Source organism: Dromiciops gliroides, chromosome 1 (genome assembly GCF_019393635.1).
Source record: "Dromiciops gliroides isolate mDroGli1 chromosome 1, mDroGli1.pri, whole genome shotgun sequence".
NCBI classification, from domain to species: Eukaryota; Metazoa; Chordata; class Mammalia; order Microbiotheria; family Microbiotheriidae; genus Dromiciops; species Dromiciops gliroides.
The window spans coordinates 483510974-483534179 of NC_057861.1; the positions used below are offsets into that span (position 1 = coordinate 483510974).

At 38.1% G+C, this 23206-nt stretch overlaps 1 protein-coding gene across 4 annotated transcripts in view; it reads left to right on the forward strand.

Annotated features, from left to right (window-relative positions):
- Window positions 1-23206, forward strand: part of PTPN3 (protein tyrosine phosphatase non-receptor type 3) — a 237245-nt gene that overhangs the window by 167381 nt on the left and 46658 nt on the right. For all 4 annotated transcript variants that reach the window (XM_043979052.1, XM_043979053.1, XM_043979054.1 and 1 more), the window contains 4 exons: window positions 80-214; window positions 5827-6003; window positions 19569-19749; window positions 20381-20458. In XM_043979052.1, the coding sequence (XP_043834987.1) occupies window positions 80-214; window positions 5827-6003; window positions 19569-19749; window positions 20381-20458 (571 nt within the window). The remainder of the gene's footprint in view (window positions 1-79; window positions 215-5826; window positions 6004-19568; window positions 19750-20380; window positions 20459-23206) is intronic.

Consider the following 23206-nt stretch of genomic DNA (forward strand, 5'->3'; position numbering starts at 1 on the left):
TGACATCATGTGTTCTTTCGTAGATGCTACTAATTTATGTTCTACTTCATATAAAAATCAAAATGCATCTGTCTTTTAGGTCTTTAAATAACCAGTACTGCAAAAAGGTGATAGGTGGGATGGTGTGGAACCCAACCAAGAGGAGATCTTTATCAGTCGAGCATTTAGAAACCAAAAGTCTTCCTTCTCGATCTCCTCCCATTACTCCCAACTGGTAAGTCATTTCTCTCACCTTGCCAGACACAAGCAAACATTCATCTCTTTTTTCAAAATGCAAGCTCATCTAAAGAAAAAGACTGAACTTTAACACACCTGGCAGTGAGATTTTTTTTTTCCTTTTCAGTTAGTGCATAAAAGAGCTGTGTCTTAAATATTTAAATTAACAAGCTACATAATGCTAATGTAAATGTTTGTGTTTTGGTGGTGGCCATGGATTTAGGGAGCTACCCAGACAATATTTCCTAGAATGATGAGCTTGGAGCTGTCCTTTAGAGACCAAGAAAAGTATTTGTGAGCTTTTGTAAATAATTCTCTAAAGACATCAAGCTCTAAGTGTTGCTGTAGCAACAGAAGGGTGGGGCACTGTAAACAGGAGAAATGAAATGAAAAGAAAAATATCCTGTTGTAAAAAAAAAAATTGTCACCCATGATCCATCTATACTAAAATACATAAACTACAATACCTTTGTCCCTTCTCATCTTGTGTACTTCTCATCTGCATTTTCCCATAAATCATCAGTAGAAGAGCTGTCCAATTACTAGAGGCCTTCCTCTTCTTCTGTTTTTGTTTTCCCTACCACACAGGGTTGTTGTGAGAAAACCTTAAAGCGCTATATAACTGTGAGTAATAATACCCTAAGGGTACCAATGTGTCATTCAGGCCATCCATCGTTCTTGCTATATGACCAGCCCACCTCTTTTTCCCATCATTCATATCTTTTCCTTTACTTCTTGCACGCAAGTCATCATGGGTAACATGCTACAAGCCTGCTTATACCCACCAAAACCTTTCCATCACCCTTCAGATTGTTCATAATTTTAGTTTTTCTGAGATGATTGCATCCTATAATTCAGAGTTTTGGAGATACTAAAATAAAAGATTAAAACGACAACAAAAACAAACCTGACCCAGAAAAGGTGACCAAAATAATCAAGAAAATACATAGTGGTGAGAGAGGAGCATAACGTTTATTATAAAGCTAAACTAAAAATGATTAGTTCAGCCAAGAAATAATTTTAATAATCCTCCCTTAGAGGAGTTGTGATTGACAATCTAGGAAGCCATGCAGTGTTGGAATAAAGCAGACTTGTTCGCCAAAGCTAGATATCTAATAACTAGTTGGAAGTTTACACCTTGAAGCTTAGAAGAGGTAAAATTAGTAAGTACAGTAATAATTCTCACCTAGAGGTCATGTACAGGGCAAATCAGCTATTCAGAACAGAGCCAAGAATTTTTAAAGGGCTCTAAGCAACCAAAGTAGGATTTGCAAAGGCCTTACAGTATAGCTCATGCACTCTCCTCATAGGAATTGCATTGAGTAACCTCCACTGCTCAGAAAACAAAACTTTTTAAAAATGGTTTCATCCATGTAGGGTACTCCTAGTCTGGACATTCTCTCCACCAATGCAGGTAGGCCATGTGACTTCTAGTCTTTGAGAGTTGCCTTGTGGTGCTAACAGATTAAATAATGTGTCTTTGCTATCACAGCTGGTACAGGCTTGGACCATGTTGTCCAGATTCTATCCACCATTCTACACTGCCTCTCTATTTATTAAATGCGCAGACATTTTCCCAGGAAATGTGATTCTGATAGCTCATTCTGTCTTGGAGGTGATTGCAGGGTGGAGGGAGAAGTCTGGAAGGCTGTGTTAGCAGACCAGAAGCTCTATCTGGTTTACCACATCATAACGTCTTTCAAGTATGACCCTGATGGGCAGCTAGGTGGCGCAGTGGATAGAGCACCAGCCCTGTTGTCAGGAGGACCTGAGTTCAAATCTGGCCTCAGACACTTAACACCTACTAGCTGTGTGACCCTGGGCAAGTCACTTAACCCTAGTTGCCTCACCAAAAAAAAAAAAAAGTATGACCCTGCAAACAGACTGATTCTGCTTTTCTAAATACCAGATTAATTAAATACAGGGGCCAATAGGCTGACCATTTGGTAAGGAATTATTTGACTATGGCAGTCCATGAAAGAAAGAAAAAGACAAAATGGTCTCCATCCTGTGTATGCGATTCTGACTTGTGTGGTTGTGGCAGAAAGGGGGCAGAGAAGAGATCACAGGGTGCTGAGAATCACCATTTTTAGACCATCTCTAAATTTAGCTATTTGTCCTCTAGATGGAAGAGCTTTGTCCCGTGGCCCATGAGTGGACATTTTACCAGAGCAACTTAATGAGTGTTAATCTTGACCTTCTTGTTATAAACAAAACCAGAAGAAAGAAGGAAGTTGCAGATGAAAAGAAGGATGGCTCACAGGTTCTTCTTGGGAAGACAGCAGAATTGTCAGAATAGGGTTTTAATCAGCCCACCCAAAAGCAATAGGAATTTTTATTTAATGGGATTTTTTGTTAGCTCATTGTGCAGCACTGTGAAGTGTTTCCAAAAGGATCACTATGAAAATAATTGTAGTTTAGGCTAGCATCTACCATAGAGGATGGAGGGGTAGAGAAGGGGAATGAAGAAATTAGTAAGACCCTAGAAGTAACGTTAACTTTTATTTTGATACTCAGTGATTTAAAGGAAAATAAGTAAAGTTAGCAAGAAATCTTGGAGAATCTGGATCAGGACAAAGGAATGAGAGAAACTGAAGACTTGGAGACTATAAAGAAGTCTCACACTTGTATATCTTGAATACTTTCTATGAGAAAAGACTAGGTGGGCACGGGATATGACAAGCACTGAATAACATCACAAAAATGAAATTGATTATGTTTTAACAGACAGGAAATGACTGTTACTGATGTGATAGTCATTACTGAATCAGCTGTCTGTTTAGAGCCAAGCCATCACCTTATTAGAGCAAAGATCAAAATTAGTACAAAGCTTAAAGAAAGAAGAAAAAGGAGAAAAAGATAGCATTTTATTAACATTATTCCACCCTGACCTATTTAAACAAGTTACTGATGGTGAAAAATAGGATGTGGGTGGATGAAAGAACATACAGTCTACAATAATTTCAATAAAAATTTTGACTGATACAAATCAGTTGCCATAAAGAAAAGACCAAAAGATGCCTCAAAATGCCTTAATCAATAAATGTTTGGCTCTTTATTCCAGAGAGAAATGGTAACCAAGTCTAACGCTGGTTTAGATTATAAACTTGTTTATAAGATTTTCTGGAGAAGGATGATGGAAGACTGTGAACAGCATTGCCTCATGAAGCAGAGGAGCAGTGGAAAGTAGAACCAGTTTTTTAAACACTTGGCAGGGGCAGCCAGGTGGTGCAGTGGACAAAGCGCTGGCCCTGGATTCAGGAGGACCTGAGTTCAAATCCAGCCTCAGACACTTGACACTAGCTTTGTGACCTTGGGCAAGTCACTTAACCCTCATTGCCCAGCCAAAAAGAAAAGGTTAAACACTTGGCAAGAGACCCAACTAAGCAAAATCATCCCAAGGATTTCAGTATAAAGAAATCGGAAAGATCTACAAAGATTTTAATAACAGACTTTTTTTTAGCAACCTTAAGAGCAGTGGAGCTGCCATATTTGGTCTCTTACATATCAATCCCAGGTGGGCTATTAGAGGAGGTATGAAAGGCATTTCAGAGATAAAATATGGAAAAACAGCTAGATTATACCAGGTGTACATAGAGGAGATCCATGCTGGAAATGACCCAGTTTTTTAAGTATCTGAAGGGATTGATTCATAAGATATCTGAAGGACAGGATAATCTCAAAGGCATAGAAAAAAAAATCTTGGACTTTATTTTTTCCCAGAGATTTTGTTGGAATTTTTTTTCTTTCTGGTACACATATAGAAAATTATTAAACACTTAAACTTGTATGAGTTTAATGTTCCTTTTAATCCTGAACAGGATGAGGCCAAGTAAACCCCCTGCTTAGGCTTGAGGGTCCCTTGTAGCAATAGATAAGGTGTCACAATCTGACCATCCATCCCTGGAAAAAATATCTCTAGGAACTAAATCTCTACCGAGTTTTGTTGAAGTATCTCAAGGATTTCTTTTCCTTTTTAGTCTTAGCCTCAGCAACTGTCTCTTCCACTGTGGTAGCAGGTTCTAAACCCTTCACTTTTTTGTGTAACTTTTTAATACCAAAATAGCAACCAAGACTACATCAGTTACCAACCTGTATGCCTACTTTAAACCACCTATATAAATTTTTCCTGAAAACATTATATGCATGCATCACGGATATTAAAAATTAGTTTTACCAAGAAGGCAACAGAAAGGCACGTGCTGGTTGTGAACAAATTGTAACACATAAGGAAGAATCGAATAAAGAAAATCATTTAAAAAATAACATGACTAATAAAAAAGATGGTCTGGTTATGTAGAGAGAATAAGGGATAACCAGTGGATAGCCTCTATGCTCCACTAGTTAGCCACATGTTTTCAGGAGAAATAGAAGAAAGGCCCCAGTCTTTGGATGGATCTCCCCCTTTGGTGAGCTCATAGGAGGTCATAAATAAAACTTGCAAACCATGGGCAAGCATAATTTGCTTCACTGAAGGGAATGTACACATCGATGAGATCCCAGAACTATTTGCATATTTATGATTAAAAAACAAACATAGTAATTATAATACGCTTCCTTGGTTTTCTGTTCCATGGTTTGCCTGGAACTTAGTTCATCAGTTAGCATAATAATGAGCCATCCCTTCTGAAGCATGATACGGTGCTGTTCTTACAGAACCAACAATAGTAAGTTTCAGGTAATCAACAGTATATCTAAAATGTTATTTTCAACACCACCTGGTTAGCTGGCAAGCTTCTCAAAGTATCATGCCTAGTTAGCATTTTCCCAAGGCAGGGGGAATGTCATTTAAGGGAATGGGCTTCTTTTTCCCCCAGGCTGTCCATCCTAATTTTGGATTGGCCTAGTTGGATATTCTAGATGAAGTTTATTAGTCAAGGTTGTCCTCTCAGGTTCATTTCAAGCTATTTAGGAAAGTTTCTCATTGCTGTCAGAATTGTGACATTCCAGCACAGTCTTTCTGCTTAACCACTAATCGTCATGTCACACGAAAGGCAATAAATACATAATCCCAAAGACATAGGAACACTCCTCAAAAGATCACAAGGATACCATTTTCACTGCATCTTTCCCCTCCATCCCTTCTCTCCCCTTTCCTTTCTTCTTCTTCTTCTCTGTTGCCTTCTTTTGTTTATCTTTTTAATCCTTTTCCTCTACTTTTCTCCATCTACAATGTGATATGGTGTAAAGAGCACTGAATGTCACGCAGAGTGAGAAAACCTAGTTTCAAATTCCAATTCTGCCACTTAATCCTGTGACATTTAGGGCCTCAGTATCCTTATATATTAAATGAGGATATCTAAGGTTCCTTTTCTGCTCTGTCACTCTGACTTCTCTCTTTTCTTCTCCCCTTATTTCTTCCTATCTTTTCTCCTTTCTTTACTCCTCCTACTGTCTCCACTTCTTTTCCTTCTTCCCTCCTCAGCATTATTCTTGTGGAACCAGCTGCTCCATATATCATTGTTTTGCCTAACATAATGGCGTTCCTACCTAATGGCATGGTGAGCCTCTAATCCTAATAAGTTAGCTTATAAAGTAACATCATTTATATTGAATGAAACTTCAGAGTGAATTTGATTTAATTAACTCACTCACCCCCTTTTTCTTTAGGCGAAGTCCTAGGTTACGACATGAAATTAGAAAACCACGGCATTCGTCTGCAGATAACCTTGCAAGTGAAACAACATACCTTACAGAAACAGAAGATGTATTTTATACCTACAAGATCTCTCCATCCTCAAGAGACAGCGATTCAGAATTTTCGCAGAACCGAAGTCCACAGAGACAGTAAGAGAACTTGTGTTCATTCATTTACCTCTTTGTATACAGTGATTTGCTAGACTTTTAGGCCAAAAGGTGATGACTAGGAAATCCTTTAAAGTCCTTTAAAAGTTAATTTATAACTGAGCATCAATTGTGTAGTGATCCTAGGCCCTGTCAAGGGACCATGACCTCTGAGTAATAGGTTTCTGTTGTGAGAAAATAATTATTAATAATGAATTTTGGTGGGGGGACCAGAGATCAGTTTCAATCCTCTTTATCCCTCACCTCAGAAAGTTCAGCTCTTGTCTGGGACAGGCCCAGGTGAACAAAAGAAATGGAAATTGATGTTTTGATTTAGCACACCTAAACACTGGAATTTGCCCTTTTGCATACTCTTTAGACCATCCTCAAGTCACATCAATCAATGGAACCAAATGATGTTATAACCAATTGACTTAGATCAATGTGTAGTGGCTTACCTCTGTCTAAGATGGATAAAATCCTTGGCCACACCAGGGTAGGCCTCTTTGCTCTCTCTTTTTGTCCTCTCCTGCCTCTCTTTAGCCTTGCTCTGGTTGGTTCATGCTCTTAGAACTATATAGGTATGATGACCTGAGACTGTAAGAACTTAGGGAGGGAGACACATGGTCATTTCTTTAGTGGTATATATGATATTAATTAATAGTAAATGCTTACTGCCAAAACGGGTACAATAGCTAGTAATATATAAATAACAATTAATTTATAAAATACAGAATTAGCAATAATTTTAAAAAACACACTGTGACCTCTGCCACAGGTACACCTCAAAGAGTAAGGAGGGGCTCAGAAAGGGCTTTTTGTTTGGATTCTATTTTTATTTTTATTATTTTTTTCAACTAACAAGCATTTTTTCTCCCTCCACACTCCAATTGAACATACACACACACACACACACACACACACACACACACACACACACACACACACACACACACACACACACACACACGAAAGTTGTCCTAACAGATTTACGGTAAAGCAAAGTAGAGCCTTGTATTGGCCCTGTCCAAAAATGTACATCTCATTCTCCACCATCAGTGCCTGATCTCTTTGACAGGAGGTGGGCAGCATGCTTCATTAGTTCTCTGGAATTGTTTGTTATTTCATTAACCAGAGTTCTTAAGTCTTTCAAAGTTACTGTTCTTGATAATGTTGTCATAATATAAATCTTTCCAGCTATACTTGTTTCACTCTACATTAGTTTATATGTCTTACAAATTTTCTCTGAAAACATCCATTCTGTCTTTCCACAGAATTATTCTGTTACATTCATAGGCCGTAATTTATTTATCCATTCTCCAATAGATATGTATTCTTTTAGTTTCCAGTTTTCTGCTACAACAAAAAAAGAGCAGCTCTAAATATATATTTTTTAAACTTAAGCTTCCTTTTCCTCTTTCTTTGGTCTCTTTGGGGCATATTGGGTCAGAGAGTATGCACAGTTTAGTGACTTTTTCGATGTAGCAAATTGCTTTCCAGCTAAATGGACCAATTCAGACCTCCATCATTGGTGCATTCGTGTGCCTTGTTTTCCCACAACCCCTCCAACATTTGTCATTTTCGTTTTTTGTCAGCTTTCTCACTCTGACAGTTTTGAGGTGAGACCTTAGAATTGCTTTAATTTGCATTTATTTGGTTTTTAGAGCCATTTTTTCATATAACTGTTGATAGCTTGGACTTCTTCCTTTGAAAATGGCCTTTCCTCTTGTCATTTATCAGAAAGGGTTTTCTCTGATGTATCTATCACTGACCTTATGACATAGGATCATCATTGTCTTCTCCCGATGTAATAATCAGTGTATAAAGACTTCCAACAGCTTGTGTCCAACCCAATCCCCGATAGTCTTCCCAGGGACACTCAGAAAACAAAGGAACACAGACACACAGGAAAAGCTAACTCTGGAACCAAAACTCCCTTGGCAACCTTGTTTTGCACTGCAAAGGTCTCCCCCTGAATCTCCTACTCTTTCTTTGACAGAGCAGCCAGCTCTGCAGTATGGGGCTAGTTTAGAAATAGCTCAGTTTAGAAATAGCTGGTTTAAAAGCCAGCTCAGCTTTTATATAGTAGTGACGGGAAGCCTCAGAAAGATGGGTTCCTTTATCAATGTTAGTGGTAATAGCTGCTGCTCCCGTCCTGCTCCACAAATCAATTGCCTACCCTTCCTGATGGTTTTAACAGGTACAGCAGGGTAATGCAGAGTGTAATGACCTAGTTCCTGCCTTCTAAAACAAAATAGTAAACAATTAAGCAAATGCATCTAGCCTGCAAAAAATTCTTTTAAGAAGCTATTTGAGATGTTAAACATAAAATACTAAACCAGTAGAATGTAATTTCCTTGAGGAATGCCTGTTTTGTTTATATATCTCTAGTGCCTGTTTTGAGTGCCTCAGGTATGATAGATCCTTAAATAAATGTTTGTTGAATTTATACTACTGGTTCTTCAGGGTCAATGTTCACATTCATTTAGCTTATTTCTTATGAGCTACAAATATTGCCTTCTGTGTATATCAGTTACAAAAAAAAAATCTAGATTTCAGTTTCCTTGTGATATCTGTTCCGCTTAAATAATGCCTTTGTTAGTTTCTGGTGACATCCCTTTCTTTTGCTTTAAATAACCCTTTTGTTAAAATGATTATCAGCTATTATTCGTAACTATACCCTGTAGTCTCTTGGTGTCTAGAAAGAATTAAACATTTAGTTTACCTCCTTTTTTTGTTTTTGAAGTTTTATTGGTGTGTTTTGTTTTTACATTACAAATATTTACAGATTGGTCCTTTGTGAAAAGTCTCTGGTAGAAAAAAAGTTAAGTAAAGCTAATAATACTGTGATCTCATCCAAAAATACTTTCAGCATTTCACATTTGTAGCACCCTTACCTCTCTATTAAAAAAATAACAATCTATTTTCTGTCCTTCCCACCTCTTACTCTATTGAAAAATAAAAACCAAACAAATTTCCTGTAGCAAATATGCAAAATAATATGTGTATACACACATATACATATGTATATAAACATTATACATGTCTCATTCTGTACCCTAAATCCATCACCTCTCTGTAACAGGGAGCATATTTACCTCCTTTGAAAAAAGGGTGCATATGTAGAGAGAAGATATGGCTAGATTTGTGAGGTTTTTTGCTTTGCATCAGTCTAAAGTAGTGACAATAACTAACATTCATATAGCTATTTAAAATTTCCAAAACAAATAGATTGTCTTTTTTTTCCATTGGATAAATTGTCTCATTTGAGTTTCACAATAATCCTGGGAGCAACGTCCTGTAGAAATTGTTAGCCCCATTTTAACAGACAAGAAAACCAAGACTCAGAGAGATAAATAACTTAGCTGGTTGGTAAATGTCAGAGGCAGGATTTGAATTCATATCTTCCTGACTCCAAGTTCAGTAATTTTTCCATCATGCCCCACAGGAGATGGAGGCAGAGCTATAAATGGGGGGTGAGGGGAATGTGAATTTGAGAAACTAGCTAGCTTCTCCCTAATTCAAATCTTCATGATGTGACTTGGATTCTCAGAACCAATAAATGTTAGGGCTAACTCAAACCTATCATTTTGATCGATTACTTTGTTTGAAGCATTGGAAATTTTCAGATTATTGGACATACTTTATATTCAAAATTAAGTCATAGTCACCCAAAATGAGCCAAATTCAATTATTTTTTTAAATTATCTTCCATTTGGAATACTTGAATCACTAACCTCCATTAGCATCAACCAGTCAGTGATATTTAAGTGCACACTGTGTACCAAACACTATGCTAGGAGCTGGAGATAGAAATACAACAGATGAAACGAGGAGTTTATCTGCTAACAGGGGACTTGGCAAGTACATACATAAATAAATACAAAGTAAATAAATAAATACAAATACATGCAACATCATGTGAGAAGGAGAGCAGTAATAGGGTTATTAAGAATTGATTCTAGGGGGCAGCTAGGTGGCGCAGTGGATAAAGCACTGGCCCTGGATTCAGGAGTACCTGAGTTCAAATCCAACCTCAGACAATTGACACTGGGCAAGTCACTTAACCCCCATTGCCCTGCAAAAAAAAAAAAGAGTAATGATACTGTAGATGTTGATGGACAGACACCATATCTGGATTCTACCACTTCAGTAACAGATTGCTGCATTCATCAAGTATGATGAAATTCATGTTGTATGTAGAAAGAAATCTATGTTGTATGTAGCATAATTGTAAAGGCACTGGAGGATCAATTCTCAAAATAACTTAGAGGACAATATTTCAAAATAATAGAAAATCTTAGAAACACTGGTTTTACAAAAAATAATATAATACAAAAAATATCAGAGAAACCAAAAAGTCGTTATGAATATCTAACCAATGTAGTGCTTTCTTACTGAAACAAAATCTTTATACCAAAAGTCCATGTAAAGGATATCCTTGATCAAAATATGAAGTTGTGGAAAAGCTTTCACAGATGATTTTCTACAGTAACCTCACAGAGAAGTTATAGTGGACATAAAATCCTATACTGTGTATTTCAAAAAAGCATTTGATTTAGAGCAGGTCATTTTTGAAGAGCTGTATAAATACAGGTAAAAGGGGGAGCAACTCTTAAAAGTTCACTGGTTTGGGGCAGTATTCTGCTTCATTGTTCTGAAAGGGTAGTTATTGAGGCAAGTCAATTCAGTGTTCCAAGTCAGCTTTTTCTCATTTACTTATGACTGCCTATACAACTTTGGAGTAGATACAGGATAAAAATCTTCTTTAGTGTTTTGTGCTTTAAAGGTTCATTTACAAATCAAATATGGAAGAACTTTGAAGTTGATAATAATCGGGAGAAATGTGGATATTAGAATTGTTTTATGATTATAGGACAAATGTATTTTACCTGATTATGAATTAGTGAAAGAAGATGAGAATTTGGTTGGTAACCATGAGATAGGGTGAGGTCTCTCACGGAGAAAATCTAGTTGCTGATGAGCTGAAAAGATAAAAAGGTAAAAAAGAACAGATTTCAGAGGTGTATCAGAGAGATCCCAACTCTGCACTGTCACTTGTTGCCAGGCATATTTAGTTGGCCAAAGAGAGACTGGCGTTCTCCCTCTACTGCCACCTGCTGCTGAGCAGAAGAATGAGGAGTAGAGAGGATATATTTTGCTTGCTTGTCAAATTCTGTTGAAGAGGGAAGAGCAGGCAGAGAGGAGAAGAGCTACTGAGAGGTGAAGAAAAGAACACTGCCAAAGGAGTGGAGTTTGGACAGGCATTGAAAAACTTATACAAAACTTAGTATAAGACTAAATAGCAGGCTGACCACTGCTTTAGATGAAGGTACCGGCTAAGCCTAAAGCTGCACCTGATCGATAATAAAGTTGCTGTTAGAGAACAAGCCCAGCCGAGCATAGGAATAGCCTAGAAATGGAGTATCACAGAAACAGTCCAACAGATTAGCTCGTCCAGCTGAGCTTATGCCCAATGAGGTGTCAGTCCAGCAGCATGGCTCAGCTCAGCTTAACAGTGGAAGCATCTGATCAACACAGAAACCGTGCCCATCCGTTCATAGTTCCAGAGTTATGAGTTGTTTTGGCCACAGGTATTTCCTTCATGCTTTAATGTCCTGGGCTTTAAATGTGTATTTATTTTCCCCACAGATACTGAGTGCATGGGTGTGAGTATGTAGTTGAGCCTTATGGGTGGGATCATATGAAAATATTGTTTATCTTACATTTTCAGTAAATTTTTTGATTAAGGTTAATTAAGTTTTAGCAACTGATTTGTTCATGGGGACCACTCCAATTGGGGTGGGGCTTATGAACTACAATAGATCTAGTCCCTTACAAGGCTTACTCCTAGAACTCTGAGAATAGTGAGTTATAGCAGCTGCCCTCCCTCTGGGAAAATCCTAACCTGTCAGTCATTCAAATGACTTTATTTCTTCTGGTGAATTTAAAGGTTAGCACTCAGAATAGTAAAATAATCCAAATTGCAGAGAGTTGAAGTAAAACCTAGGATTAAAAAAGTAATATTTCATATAGGAGGCTTAAATATATTAATACTAGAAATAATGCAATCTTGGAGTTGGAAGGGACCTTAAAGATGATGTGGTCAAACCTTCCACCTAATACAGCAGTCCCTTCTAAACTATCCCCAACTAGGCATTAATACACTGTTGGTAGGGTTGTGAACTGATCCAACCATTCTTGAGAACAATTTGGAACTATGCCCAGAAAGCATATCCTTTGAACCATGCATATTTTAACTCAGCAATACCACTATTAGGTCTATATTCCAAAAAGTTCAAAAAGGGGGTGGGGGGGGAAAGAGCACTTTATACAAAAATGTTTTGTTTTTGGTTTTTGTTTTCTTTTTCTTTTTCTGGGCAATGAGGGTTAAGTGACTTGCCCAGGGTCACACAGCTAGTAAGTGTCAAGTGTCTGAGACCAGATTTGAACTCAGGTCTTCGTGAATCCAGGGCCGGTGCTTTATCCACTGTGCCACCTAGCTGCCCCTCAAAAATATTTATAAAAGCTCTTTTTTGTGGTGGCAAAGAATTGGAAATTGAGGGAATGCCCATCAACTGGGGAGTAGCTGAACAAGTCGTGTTGTTAATGAAATACTATTATGCTATAAAAAATGATGAGCAAGATGTTTTCAGAAAAACCTGGAAAGACTCTCATGAACTGATGCAGAGTGAAGTGAGCAGAACCAAAAGAACGTTGTACACAGTAGCAGCAATATTGTATGATAATCAACTGTGAATGACTTAGCTATTCTTAGCAATGCAATGATCTAAGACAATCCCAAAGGATTTATGATGAAAAATGCTATCCACCTGCAGAGAAAGAACTAATGGAGATTGAATGCAGGTTGAAGCATATTATTTTTCACTATATTTTTTGGTGGGATTTTGGGAGGGGGTCTGTGTCTTCTTTTATAATGTGACTGATATAGAAATATGTCTTGCATGACTGCACATGTATAACCTGTATCAGATTGCTTACCATGGGGGGGGGTGGAGAGAGAGGGAGGGAGAATTTAGAACTCAGAACTTTTCAAAATAAATGTTAAAAATTGTCTTTATATGTCATTGGAAAATATAAAATATTATAAAAAATAAGAGGGTAATTTTAAGAATTGAAAATGAAATAAAATATCCCCAACCAGATTATTCGGAAGTGCCCAAACACTTTTCACTGCCTTATGAAGTCAATCATTCTGTTGTTGCACAGCTCTATTTGTTAGAATAGTGGTTCTCAGGACCCCTTTCTTAAAATTAATGAGGGGGGGCAGCTAGGTGGTGCAGTGGATAAAGCACTGGCCCTGGATTCAGGAGTACCTGAGTTCAAATCCGGCCTCGGACACTTGACACTTAACTAGCTGTGTGACCCTGGGCAAGTCACTTAACCCCCATTGCCCCGAAAAAAAAAATTAATGAGGGGGGCAGGTAGGTGACCCAGTGGATAAAATACTGGCCCTGAATTCAGGAGGACTGCATTCAAATCCAGCCTCAGATACTTGACATTTACTAGCTGTGTGACCCTGGGCAAGTCACTAAACCCTCATTGCACCACCCCAAAAAACAATTAATGAAGACCCCCCCCAAGAATTGTTGCTTAAATGAGTTATATCTATCAATATTCACTATATTAGAAATGAAAGCATCTTAGTATTATTAATGAAAATCACTTTGACCTCGTGGGACCCCTGAAAGGGTCTTGGAGACCATTGGGCTGCACTTTGAGAACTGCTATGTTAAAAACGGCTTCCTTGTGCAAATTTCTTGAGTCAAACCTGCTTCCCTGTAACTTTTTGTCCAGTGGCCCTAATCCTGCACTTTGGAACTGCACAGAATAAATTGAATTGTACCAAAGCTCAAGTTCTATATTAGTATCATCTGTTCCTGTTTTTATTATTGTACAAAGTGCTTCAGTCAGTTATTCTCTTCTCCAGGCTGACCATCCTAGCTTCTTCAACCATGCCTCAGTATTTCAGAGTGTCTAGATCTGTCCTTTTTCTAGTTGCATTCCACTGGGCTAAGATCTAACATCAATATCCTCTTAAAATAAAATGTTAATAATAGAACTCAGTACTCCAGATGTGGAAAGACCAACTTGGGAGTCAAGAGGCAACAGGGCAGAGGGGAAGCCCATTGACTCAAGACTCAGAGGATCTGCATTAAAATTCTGTTGATGGGGGCAGCTAGGTGGCGCAGTGGATAGAGCACTGACCCTGGATTCAGGAAGACCTGAGTTCAAATCCGGCCTCAGACACTTAACACTTACTAGCTGTGTGACCCTGGGCAAGTCACTTAATCCCAATTGCCTCACTTAAAAAAAAAATCCTGCTGATGATGTTTTCTTAGGTGACCTTGAGCTTAATTGTCTTCATCTGTAAGATAGTTGAAAGGGTTGGACTAGGTGGATTTGGGGTGAGATCCCTTCTAGCTCTGGATTGATGATCCTATGAGTACAGGAGAATTATTACTTTCCCAGACCTTTATGAAAGCTCTTTCATTCTTGAAATAAAATGTCAGGTACTTGATTCTGTTGTTTCTTACTTCAGTGAAGATGGGCAACTAGGTGGCTTAGTGGCTAGAGTGCAGAGCCTGAAGTCTGGAAGATTCCTCTTCTTGAGTTCAAATATGGCTTCAGACAGTTACTTAGCTGTGTGACCCTGGGCAAGTCACTTAACCTTTTTGCCTCAGTTTCCTCATCTGTAAAATGAACTGAAGAAGGAAATGACAAACCACTCCTCTATCTTTGCCAAGAAAACCCCAAATGGGGTCAGATAGACAAAACTGAAAAATAACTGAACAATAACAAAATGAAGGACGTAGTAGGTTGTATTAGATGTCTTATAAAGGGTCCTTCTACATTTGTGAAATCTCCCTCTGAATAGAAACTTTAGAAATACCATGTGCTGTGTTTTCCTCTTGTGTCTTCTAATAGTGCCACAATATTTCTTCATTAAATTTTAGTGTTTTGAGATTAAAAACTTACTAGATGAAAGTGAATATGTAAACTTTTCAAAATGTTATGTAATATTAATTCTGTACTTCCAGTGACTTCTTGAGGACAAAGATAAGTAATGGTCTGGTGAAAATCACATGCCACTAAAGGCTTGAATTTTAAAATGAGCAAAAGAAGGCGACAGCTTTCTTCTGCTGAAGTCGATTAGTCATCCTCCGAAGTGAAAGGGGCTTGAGAAGTCCTTAAGTTCCAACTCCTTATGCAATATTTAGATCTGTTAAAACATATACATCAAGGGGTTTCATAGTCTCCTGTTTTTACAGCGCGAGTGACTCTGAACTTGTCACTTCACAGGGAAGGCCCCATCATTTTCAAACAGATCTTATCACTAGGAAATTATTCCTCTGGAGCCAAGCATAATAAGGCTAATGTCAGTCCTATGTGATAGTCCTTCAGGTATTTGAAGACAGATTCCCTACACTAACTCTAACCCACCCAGCTCACTTAATCTCTACTCTAAACACCCTGAATTTCTTTCCCAGATCTCTATAACATGCTTTCCAGGCTTCTCACCATTCTGATTGCCTTTCTTTGGAAAGCTACTGGCTATCTGTGTCCCTCCTCAGCATGGTACACAGAGCAAAAGAAAATATTCCCAATGTGGTCTCATAGTACAATGAGTCTGTCACCTTCCTTTATGGATGGTGTATTTCTGTTTTCTGAATAGTCTTACTCCACTGACTTCTCATGCTGTGGAGGTAACCTTGAGTCCTCAAAGATTATACCAACGGAATGGAATGTAAGCTCCGACAATTTCTATAAAGCTGAAAAGACTTGGAGTAAAGACTAGGCCAGAGCAACTCTCAGAAGCTTCGGAATTGGATGGATCCCTACACCGACACTGATGACATCCCAAACTCTTGAAGTCCGCATCTTTAAATGCAACCGATGACAGTCATTTCCCACCCCCCCCCACCCACCTTTGGCATTGATTATGTCATTCTGCAGATTAGATTGTTACTGCTTTTAGTGAATCTGTGCTCATTCTTGGTGTTCACAAACTATATGATAAAATTACCATTCTAGATTTTAGTCACAGATAAATGCCAAGTTTACTCATCTATAGTTTGAAGAACACTCCTTATTTCCCCTTTTTGAAAATCAGGAAAACATGTGGTCAATTCCAACCCTGTTGGCACCTCTCTCACACTCCCCAGTTCCTGAGAGATCACTATTAGAAGTTCAGCAATTACATCTGCAAGTTGTTTTGATACATGAGGATGTAATCCTTCTGGGACAAGGGACAAAGTCATTTATAGCAGTTGAGTGCCCTGCCTACTATCTTCTTACTTTTCTTGGATTTTAAATCCTGCTTAACTATTTTTCCTATCGTGTTTTGTTTTGTTTTGTTTTTGTTTTTGTTTTGTTTGGCGGGCAATGAGGGTTTTGTGACTTTTCCAGGGTCACACAGCTAGTAAGTGTCAAGTGTCTGAGTCCAGATTTGAACTTAGGTCCTGCTGAATCCAGGGCCGGTCCTTTATCCACTGTGCCACTTAGCTAGCTGCCCCCTTTCCTATCGTTTTCAAGATAAAGATCATTATCCTTCAGAGGGGGGAAAACAGAAGAAAAATGGCAGTTGAATAGTTAGGTTGCTCCTAACTATTGGGATTGAATCTTTATCATTTGTTTATATCATCCCATCTGCTCCAAGCAGCAGCATTCCTAACAACCCACCCCCCAGCCCATGCAGCTTTTTTTTTTTAAATTTTTTTTTAGGGGCAATGAGGGTTAAGTGACTTGCCCAGGGTCACACAGCTAGTAAGTGTCAAATGTCTGAGGCTGGATTTGAACTCAGGTCCTCCTGAATCCAAGACCAGTGCTTTATCCACTGTGCCACCTAGCCACCCTCCCATGCAGCTTTTAAAAATCCCTCTGTGTTGTCCTTAGACTTTGCATCAAACCTCTGCTTGTTCTAGGTTTTAACCTTGCTGATGTCCTATTTATCTTTGGTTTTATGCCCCTACTTCCATTTTAAATATACCATGCCCTCTTAAATCTGAGCTCATCAGATACTTCCCTACTGTGAAGCCACATCTCACTTTCTCTTCCTTTTCTTCTTCGTTGGAATCATTCATGGTTGGGTCATTAGGATTTCATTCTTGAATGTTAACCATTCCTTTTAGGAAAATCAGTGGGAACATACCTCCTTTTCTTTGAACTCTGAAATCTTTGCTGAAGTATGGTGTAAATGTCTTTTCTTGGTTATTGCCAAGTCCCTTGCCAGCCATTTTGGTCAGAATCAGATCCAATGTAAGATCAGGTACAAAGCAGGTATTATTTTCCTCCTTACCTTTATCAGCAAGGCAAGTGAAGGAATGATGTTTTTTTTTTTTTTTTTTTTTTGCTTTTTGCTGAGAATTCCACCACATGGCCAACTCTCCCATCACAATCACAACCTTCCCTTATCTTCGCGACAGTTTTGTGATCTAAATCAAGAACTCATCATCCAGTCCCTCTGCCTGGACATCTCATAGCATATTCCTACAATACTATCACTTCTGTTCCTTCTTCCTTTTACCTGCACCCAAACATTTTTTTCATCACGTTTCCCCATTAGGTTTGTAGGTTGACATGTAGGTACGTTTCTAGTTTGCCATTCCCTCTGTCAGATTTGCTTCTTTTGAACTGTCTTTCATCTCCGTATTGTAGTTTGTCATCTTAAGTTTTGGTGATGCCTAGAGGTTCATATTTACTACTGCTTCTTAAAAATATCAAGTTTGCTTTATTACACATTCCCTGTGCATTAGCATAATAGATATTGATGGTTATAGGCATTCCTCTAATTCCTTCTAGTTACTTCATGTTTTTAAGTCATAGAGGAACTGACATTCTTTTGACTATTTCATCCCTTCACGGTACCTAATCTAATAGTTGTCTAGTTATCTGAGAGTACAATATGGTGTTGTGGAACAAAATGCTGAACATAAAGTCAGAAGAGACCTACCTAAATTGGAATCCTGTCTCTAATGTTTTCTGGCTTTGTGACCATAGACAAGTAACCAAACCTCTCCACACCTCAGTTACCTCATCTGTAAAACAGGAATCATAATACCTGCAGTTCTTATATCATAGGATGGTTGTAAGGATTGAGACGATGTATGCTCAATACTGTCAAACTTTAAGGTAATATCTAAATATATAAGTCATATGACATATGGTAATATGCAAATCTATAAGTAATATATAACTAAGTAATTTATAGATGTATACATAAAATATACCATATAGTAACATGTAAATGTATACATAATATATAACATAGCACTATGTTAATATATGAGGAATACATAACATTAAGCAATATAGAAATTATATAACATAGTAACATTTAAATGTATACATAATATATAACATAGCACTATGTTAATATATGAGGAATACATAACATTAAGCAATATAGAAATTATATAACATAGTAACATTTAAATGTATACATAATATATAACATAGCACTATGTTAATATATGAGGAATACATAACATTAAGCAATATAGAAATTATATAACATATAGTAACATTTAAATGTATACATAATATATAACATAGCACTATGTTGATATATGAGGAATACATAACATTAAGCAATATAGAAATTATATAACATATAGTAACATTTAAATGTATAAGTAACATCCATACAGGCATATACAGTTATGTGTGTATACATATATGTGTGTGTGCCTATTCATATACATACACACACATATAAGTCTAGGCACTTTTCTGCCTTCCTTCCACAGTAAGTAAGTAATTAAGGCTTTAGCCTTCTTGTTCCTCTAAAATCCTCCATCGAAATACATTCTTTGCAGTCTTATTAGATGCATTCTTTCCCTGGCCAAGAGCTTATCATTCCTATTAAGAAGACCAGATCCCTTTCTCCAAAATCATCTTCTTAAGCCAACTGCTTAGCAATGACATGTGCAAACTATACAGAACATGACAGGTTTCTCCATATTATCTTAACAACTAAGAGTAGTAGTTGCAGTGTCTTCCAGAAGGGAGGACTTGAGGGAAGAGAGACAAATCATTTTTAGAGGGGATAGAGGTCTGATAGGCCCCTGTGTAAATTATACATGCCTAGACTAGCTTGGTTAAGGTAATTTAAAAACAACTGCCAGCTGAGCACACTGTTTTTCTAGAGGCTAGCTAGAGTAGGGCCCTTCTGAAAGAGGGTGGGGAAAGAGGGTGGGAGTAGGGAACAAAGAACATCACATTATCTGCAGCTCCTGAATCTTATCAAGATAAAGTGACTCCCCCAAAACACTGATGGAAATAGTGAGCCCAACTCTATTTTTAGGCAGGGTCAGGAGACAAAGCAATAGTGGCCTTTGAGTTCTCCAAATGTACATGGGGTCTCAGTGCCAACTTTTAGGGATAACCTGAGGGTTTTATGTGGGACAGGTAAATATCCCTGTATAGGAATTGTGACCCCCAAACCTACTCCTTTGAGGAATCAATGCCAAATAAATGCAATTCCGCACACATGTTGTGTATTATAGTGAATACTAATTGATCTATTAAAATATTTCTTAATGAAGGGATGTATTGGAAGACAGCCCAAACTCTCAGACCCAGACATCGTCCAGTACCTTATCTCAGTTGGTAAATGCTCCAGGCTGCTGTTCCCTCGATGGGGTAGATCAACAACTTTTAGACACCTATACCAGTGTTAGTAAAGGCTGCTTGACAGAAGATTCTAATCAGTACTACTGTGATAAGGTGAGTCCAGCTGGCTTGAATATTGTACTGTGGGGGGGGGGCATAAATCAAATGTATAGCTTAGAGTTCAAACATTTTATCAGAAGAATGTACATCATCATAAAATAAAGTATTTTCTCTAAGTTATGCATCCGTAATGATTAGACAGGGGAACAATCCTATACCTAATCATCTTGAAAGGTACCATAGTATAATGAAAATAGAGTTTACAGCAGCTAGGTGGCATAGTGGATAATGCCCTGGAGTCAGGAAGACTTGAGTTCAAATATGCACCCAGACACTTATTAGCTGTATGACCTTGGACAAGTCACTTAACCTCTGTTTCTTCATCTGTTAAATGGGGATAATAATAGCACCTACCTCCCAGGGTTGTTAATGAGATGATATTTGTAAAGCACTTCCCAAACCCTAAAGTGCTATATAAATGCTCACTGCACTGTTACTGAACTGCAGGTCTGATGACCATGTGACTTCAGGAAAATCCCTGAATATCTCTGAGCCTCAATTCCTTCACCTATAAAATAGGGCCGATAATCCTTGTACTACCTTTAGGATTCTTATGTATGGGACACTTTATAATCTTTAAAGCAGTATATGTGAGTTACTGTTATCATCTTCCAATTGATTTCAGAATGAAGATGGTGATGGTTATCTACTCCTGGTGTGCATTACTCCAGATGAAGATGGAAAATTTGGCTTTAATCTTAAGGTAGAGTAGCATTCATAAATTCATGTCAATATAAGAGGTAATTTCACAACATTTCAAGCCTTTTAATGGAATTAGAATTATTACTTCTCAGTAGAAATGTGTGTTCTGGTTAAAGGTAAGAACTCATTTCTACCAGAATATAAAGTCATTGCAGGTAGAGTTTATTTCATTCTTTGTACATATATATCTCCCCAGGGCCTGGCACCAAGTAGGTGATTAATAGAAAAGTATTTGTTGATTGTTTACTGGAAGGGAGTGTCATGGCTATATTGCATACACATAGAGGCAGCTAGGTGGTGCAATGGATAGAGTGCCGGGCTTGGAGACAGGAAGACTTGAGTTCAGATGCAGCCTTAGACACTTATTAGCAGTGTGACCCTGGACAAGTCACGTAACCTCTGTTTGCCCTAGTTTCCCCAACTGTAAAATGAGGGGCTTGAATCAGATGATCTCATAGGTCCCTTCCAGCTCTAACATTCTACAATTCTCTTGTGCTTATTTGCTACAGAAGTAGTTTTCAGTATCAACCTTGGGAATATAACCTGAGATGTTCCTGATAGCCAGGAAACATTAATTCTGCAATTGCAGAGATCAGCTAAGACTAGGAGAGGGTGAATTTTATTGCTGGCTTATAAATAAATTGAATTCCGGTTCCAGACACTGTGCATCCTTGGCAGGTTTACTTAGTTCCTTCATCTTTAAAGTGTGAGGGTTAGAAACTAAATGATAACCAAAGCTTTTTTTCCCAGTTCAAACATTCTTTGATTCTAAGACTTAAAAGACCCAATGTATAGACAAGGAAAAAATACTCTACCATATCATAGGATATGGAGACATAAACCTCATTTACACAGTCTGTTCTGTAATGAGATGGCCACTGCTCCCTGGCACACCTTTTTCATATTGCCAAAATTAACCTTCCATTAGAACCTTTGAGAACTGCATGAGTTTGAAAGCCATTGTGAAATATACTGCTAGATTATCTAGAATATTTTTATGATGGTCATCACCAAACTTAATATTAACTAAAGAGATTATGTTAACAAACAAAAAAATTTAAAATGAGGACTCTAATTTTAACAGTCATTGGTTCTTCTGCTGGCCCACTTTAAGGAGGATAGCAGTGATGCAGCAACGGATTAATTTATTTCTCCCTTTTGCCACAAGGGGCAAAATCATTGTTTTCTCAGAGAAGCCAGAAACTTGTTGCATAATTCTGTATAAAATCAGTTCGAAGAATGCTCATATCAAATCCTTTTAAAATGAATAGGAATTGGGGCAGCTAGGTGGTACAGTGGATAGAGTGCTGGCCCTGGAGTCAGGAGGACCCGAGTTCAAATCCAGCCTCAGACACATGACACTTACTAGCTGTGTGACCTTGGGCAAGTCACTTAACCCCAATTGCCTCACCAAAAACAAACAAAAAAGAATAGAAATTATCTTTGAGAATGACCATTCTAATAAGTTAGCCAGCCTACTTTGTCAATCACCTGGTTCCTAGACAAACCTGTAATTCTTGAGAAATTTGTCTTCATCACACTCCTACCTCCCTTTCTGTACCTTTCTCTTTCCACTTGAAATCTCTTCCCCCTATTCACCAATCTCCTCATGTTGCCCTTCAGCTGTCCAAAGCCTTCTAAAAATAAAGTCAATCAGCAAGCATTTACTAAGTGCCTGCTGTGTGTGAGGCACTACAAAGAAAGGCAAAAGACAATTCCTGTTTTCAAGGAACTCACAGTCTAACAGAGAGATAATATGCAGAATAAATTGGCGAAAAGCAACCGAGGGAAGGCATCAGAAATCAGAAGTAAGTGCCCCATGCTTCAGAATTATTCCACTTTCCACCAATCAGAACTTTTAAAGTAACTCACGTAAGATGTAAATTAGATTGGCACATAAAGCTCTTCACAATCTGATTCTACCAGCCACCAAAAAGCCTACTTGCCTCTATGCATGTATGACATCCCAGAAAGTAAAAAAAAAAAATTATTCCAGTCTACACTCAGTTCTCTCTCTGGAGGGAGATAGCATTTTTTCATCATGAATCCTTTGGAACTGTTTTAGATCACTTCTTGTTCAATATTATGTTAAATATTTCCTAATTATAGTTTAATCTGGTTCGGGCAGCACTGGCAGGAGCATTGCAGGCTGTAAGTTTGACACCCCTATTGTAAGGTACCTCAGCCACCGGGTAGTCCATCTGATACCAAGAAGAAACTCCCACTATACCATATCTCTTGAAATTGTCTTGGGGGGGCAGCTAGATGGCGCAGTGGATAAAGCACCAACCCTGGATTCAGGAGGACCTGAGTTCAAATCCAGCCTCAGACAGTTGACACTTATTAGCCTTGTGACTCTGGGCAAGTCACTTAACCCTCATTGCCCTGCCCCCCCCCAAAAAAATTGTCTTGGATCATTGTATTGATCAGAATAGCCAAGTCTTTCACAGTTGATCATCATTACAGTATTGCTGTTACAGGGTACAATGATATCCTAGTTCTGCTCACTTCACTTTGCATCAGTTCACATACATCTTTCTAGGTTTTTCTGAAACCATCCTGCTTGTCATTTCTTAAAGCAGAATAGTATTCCATCACAGTCATTTATCATAACTTGTTCAGCCATTCCCCAATTGATGAGCATTTCCTCAACTTCCAATTCTTTGCTACCACAAAAAGAAGTGCTAAAATAGTTTTGTATAAATAGGCCCTTTTCGGGGCAACTAGGTGGCACAGTGGATAGAGCACC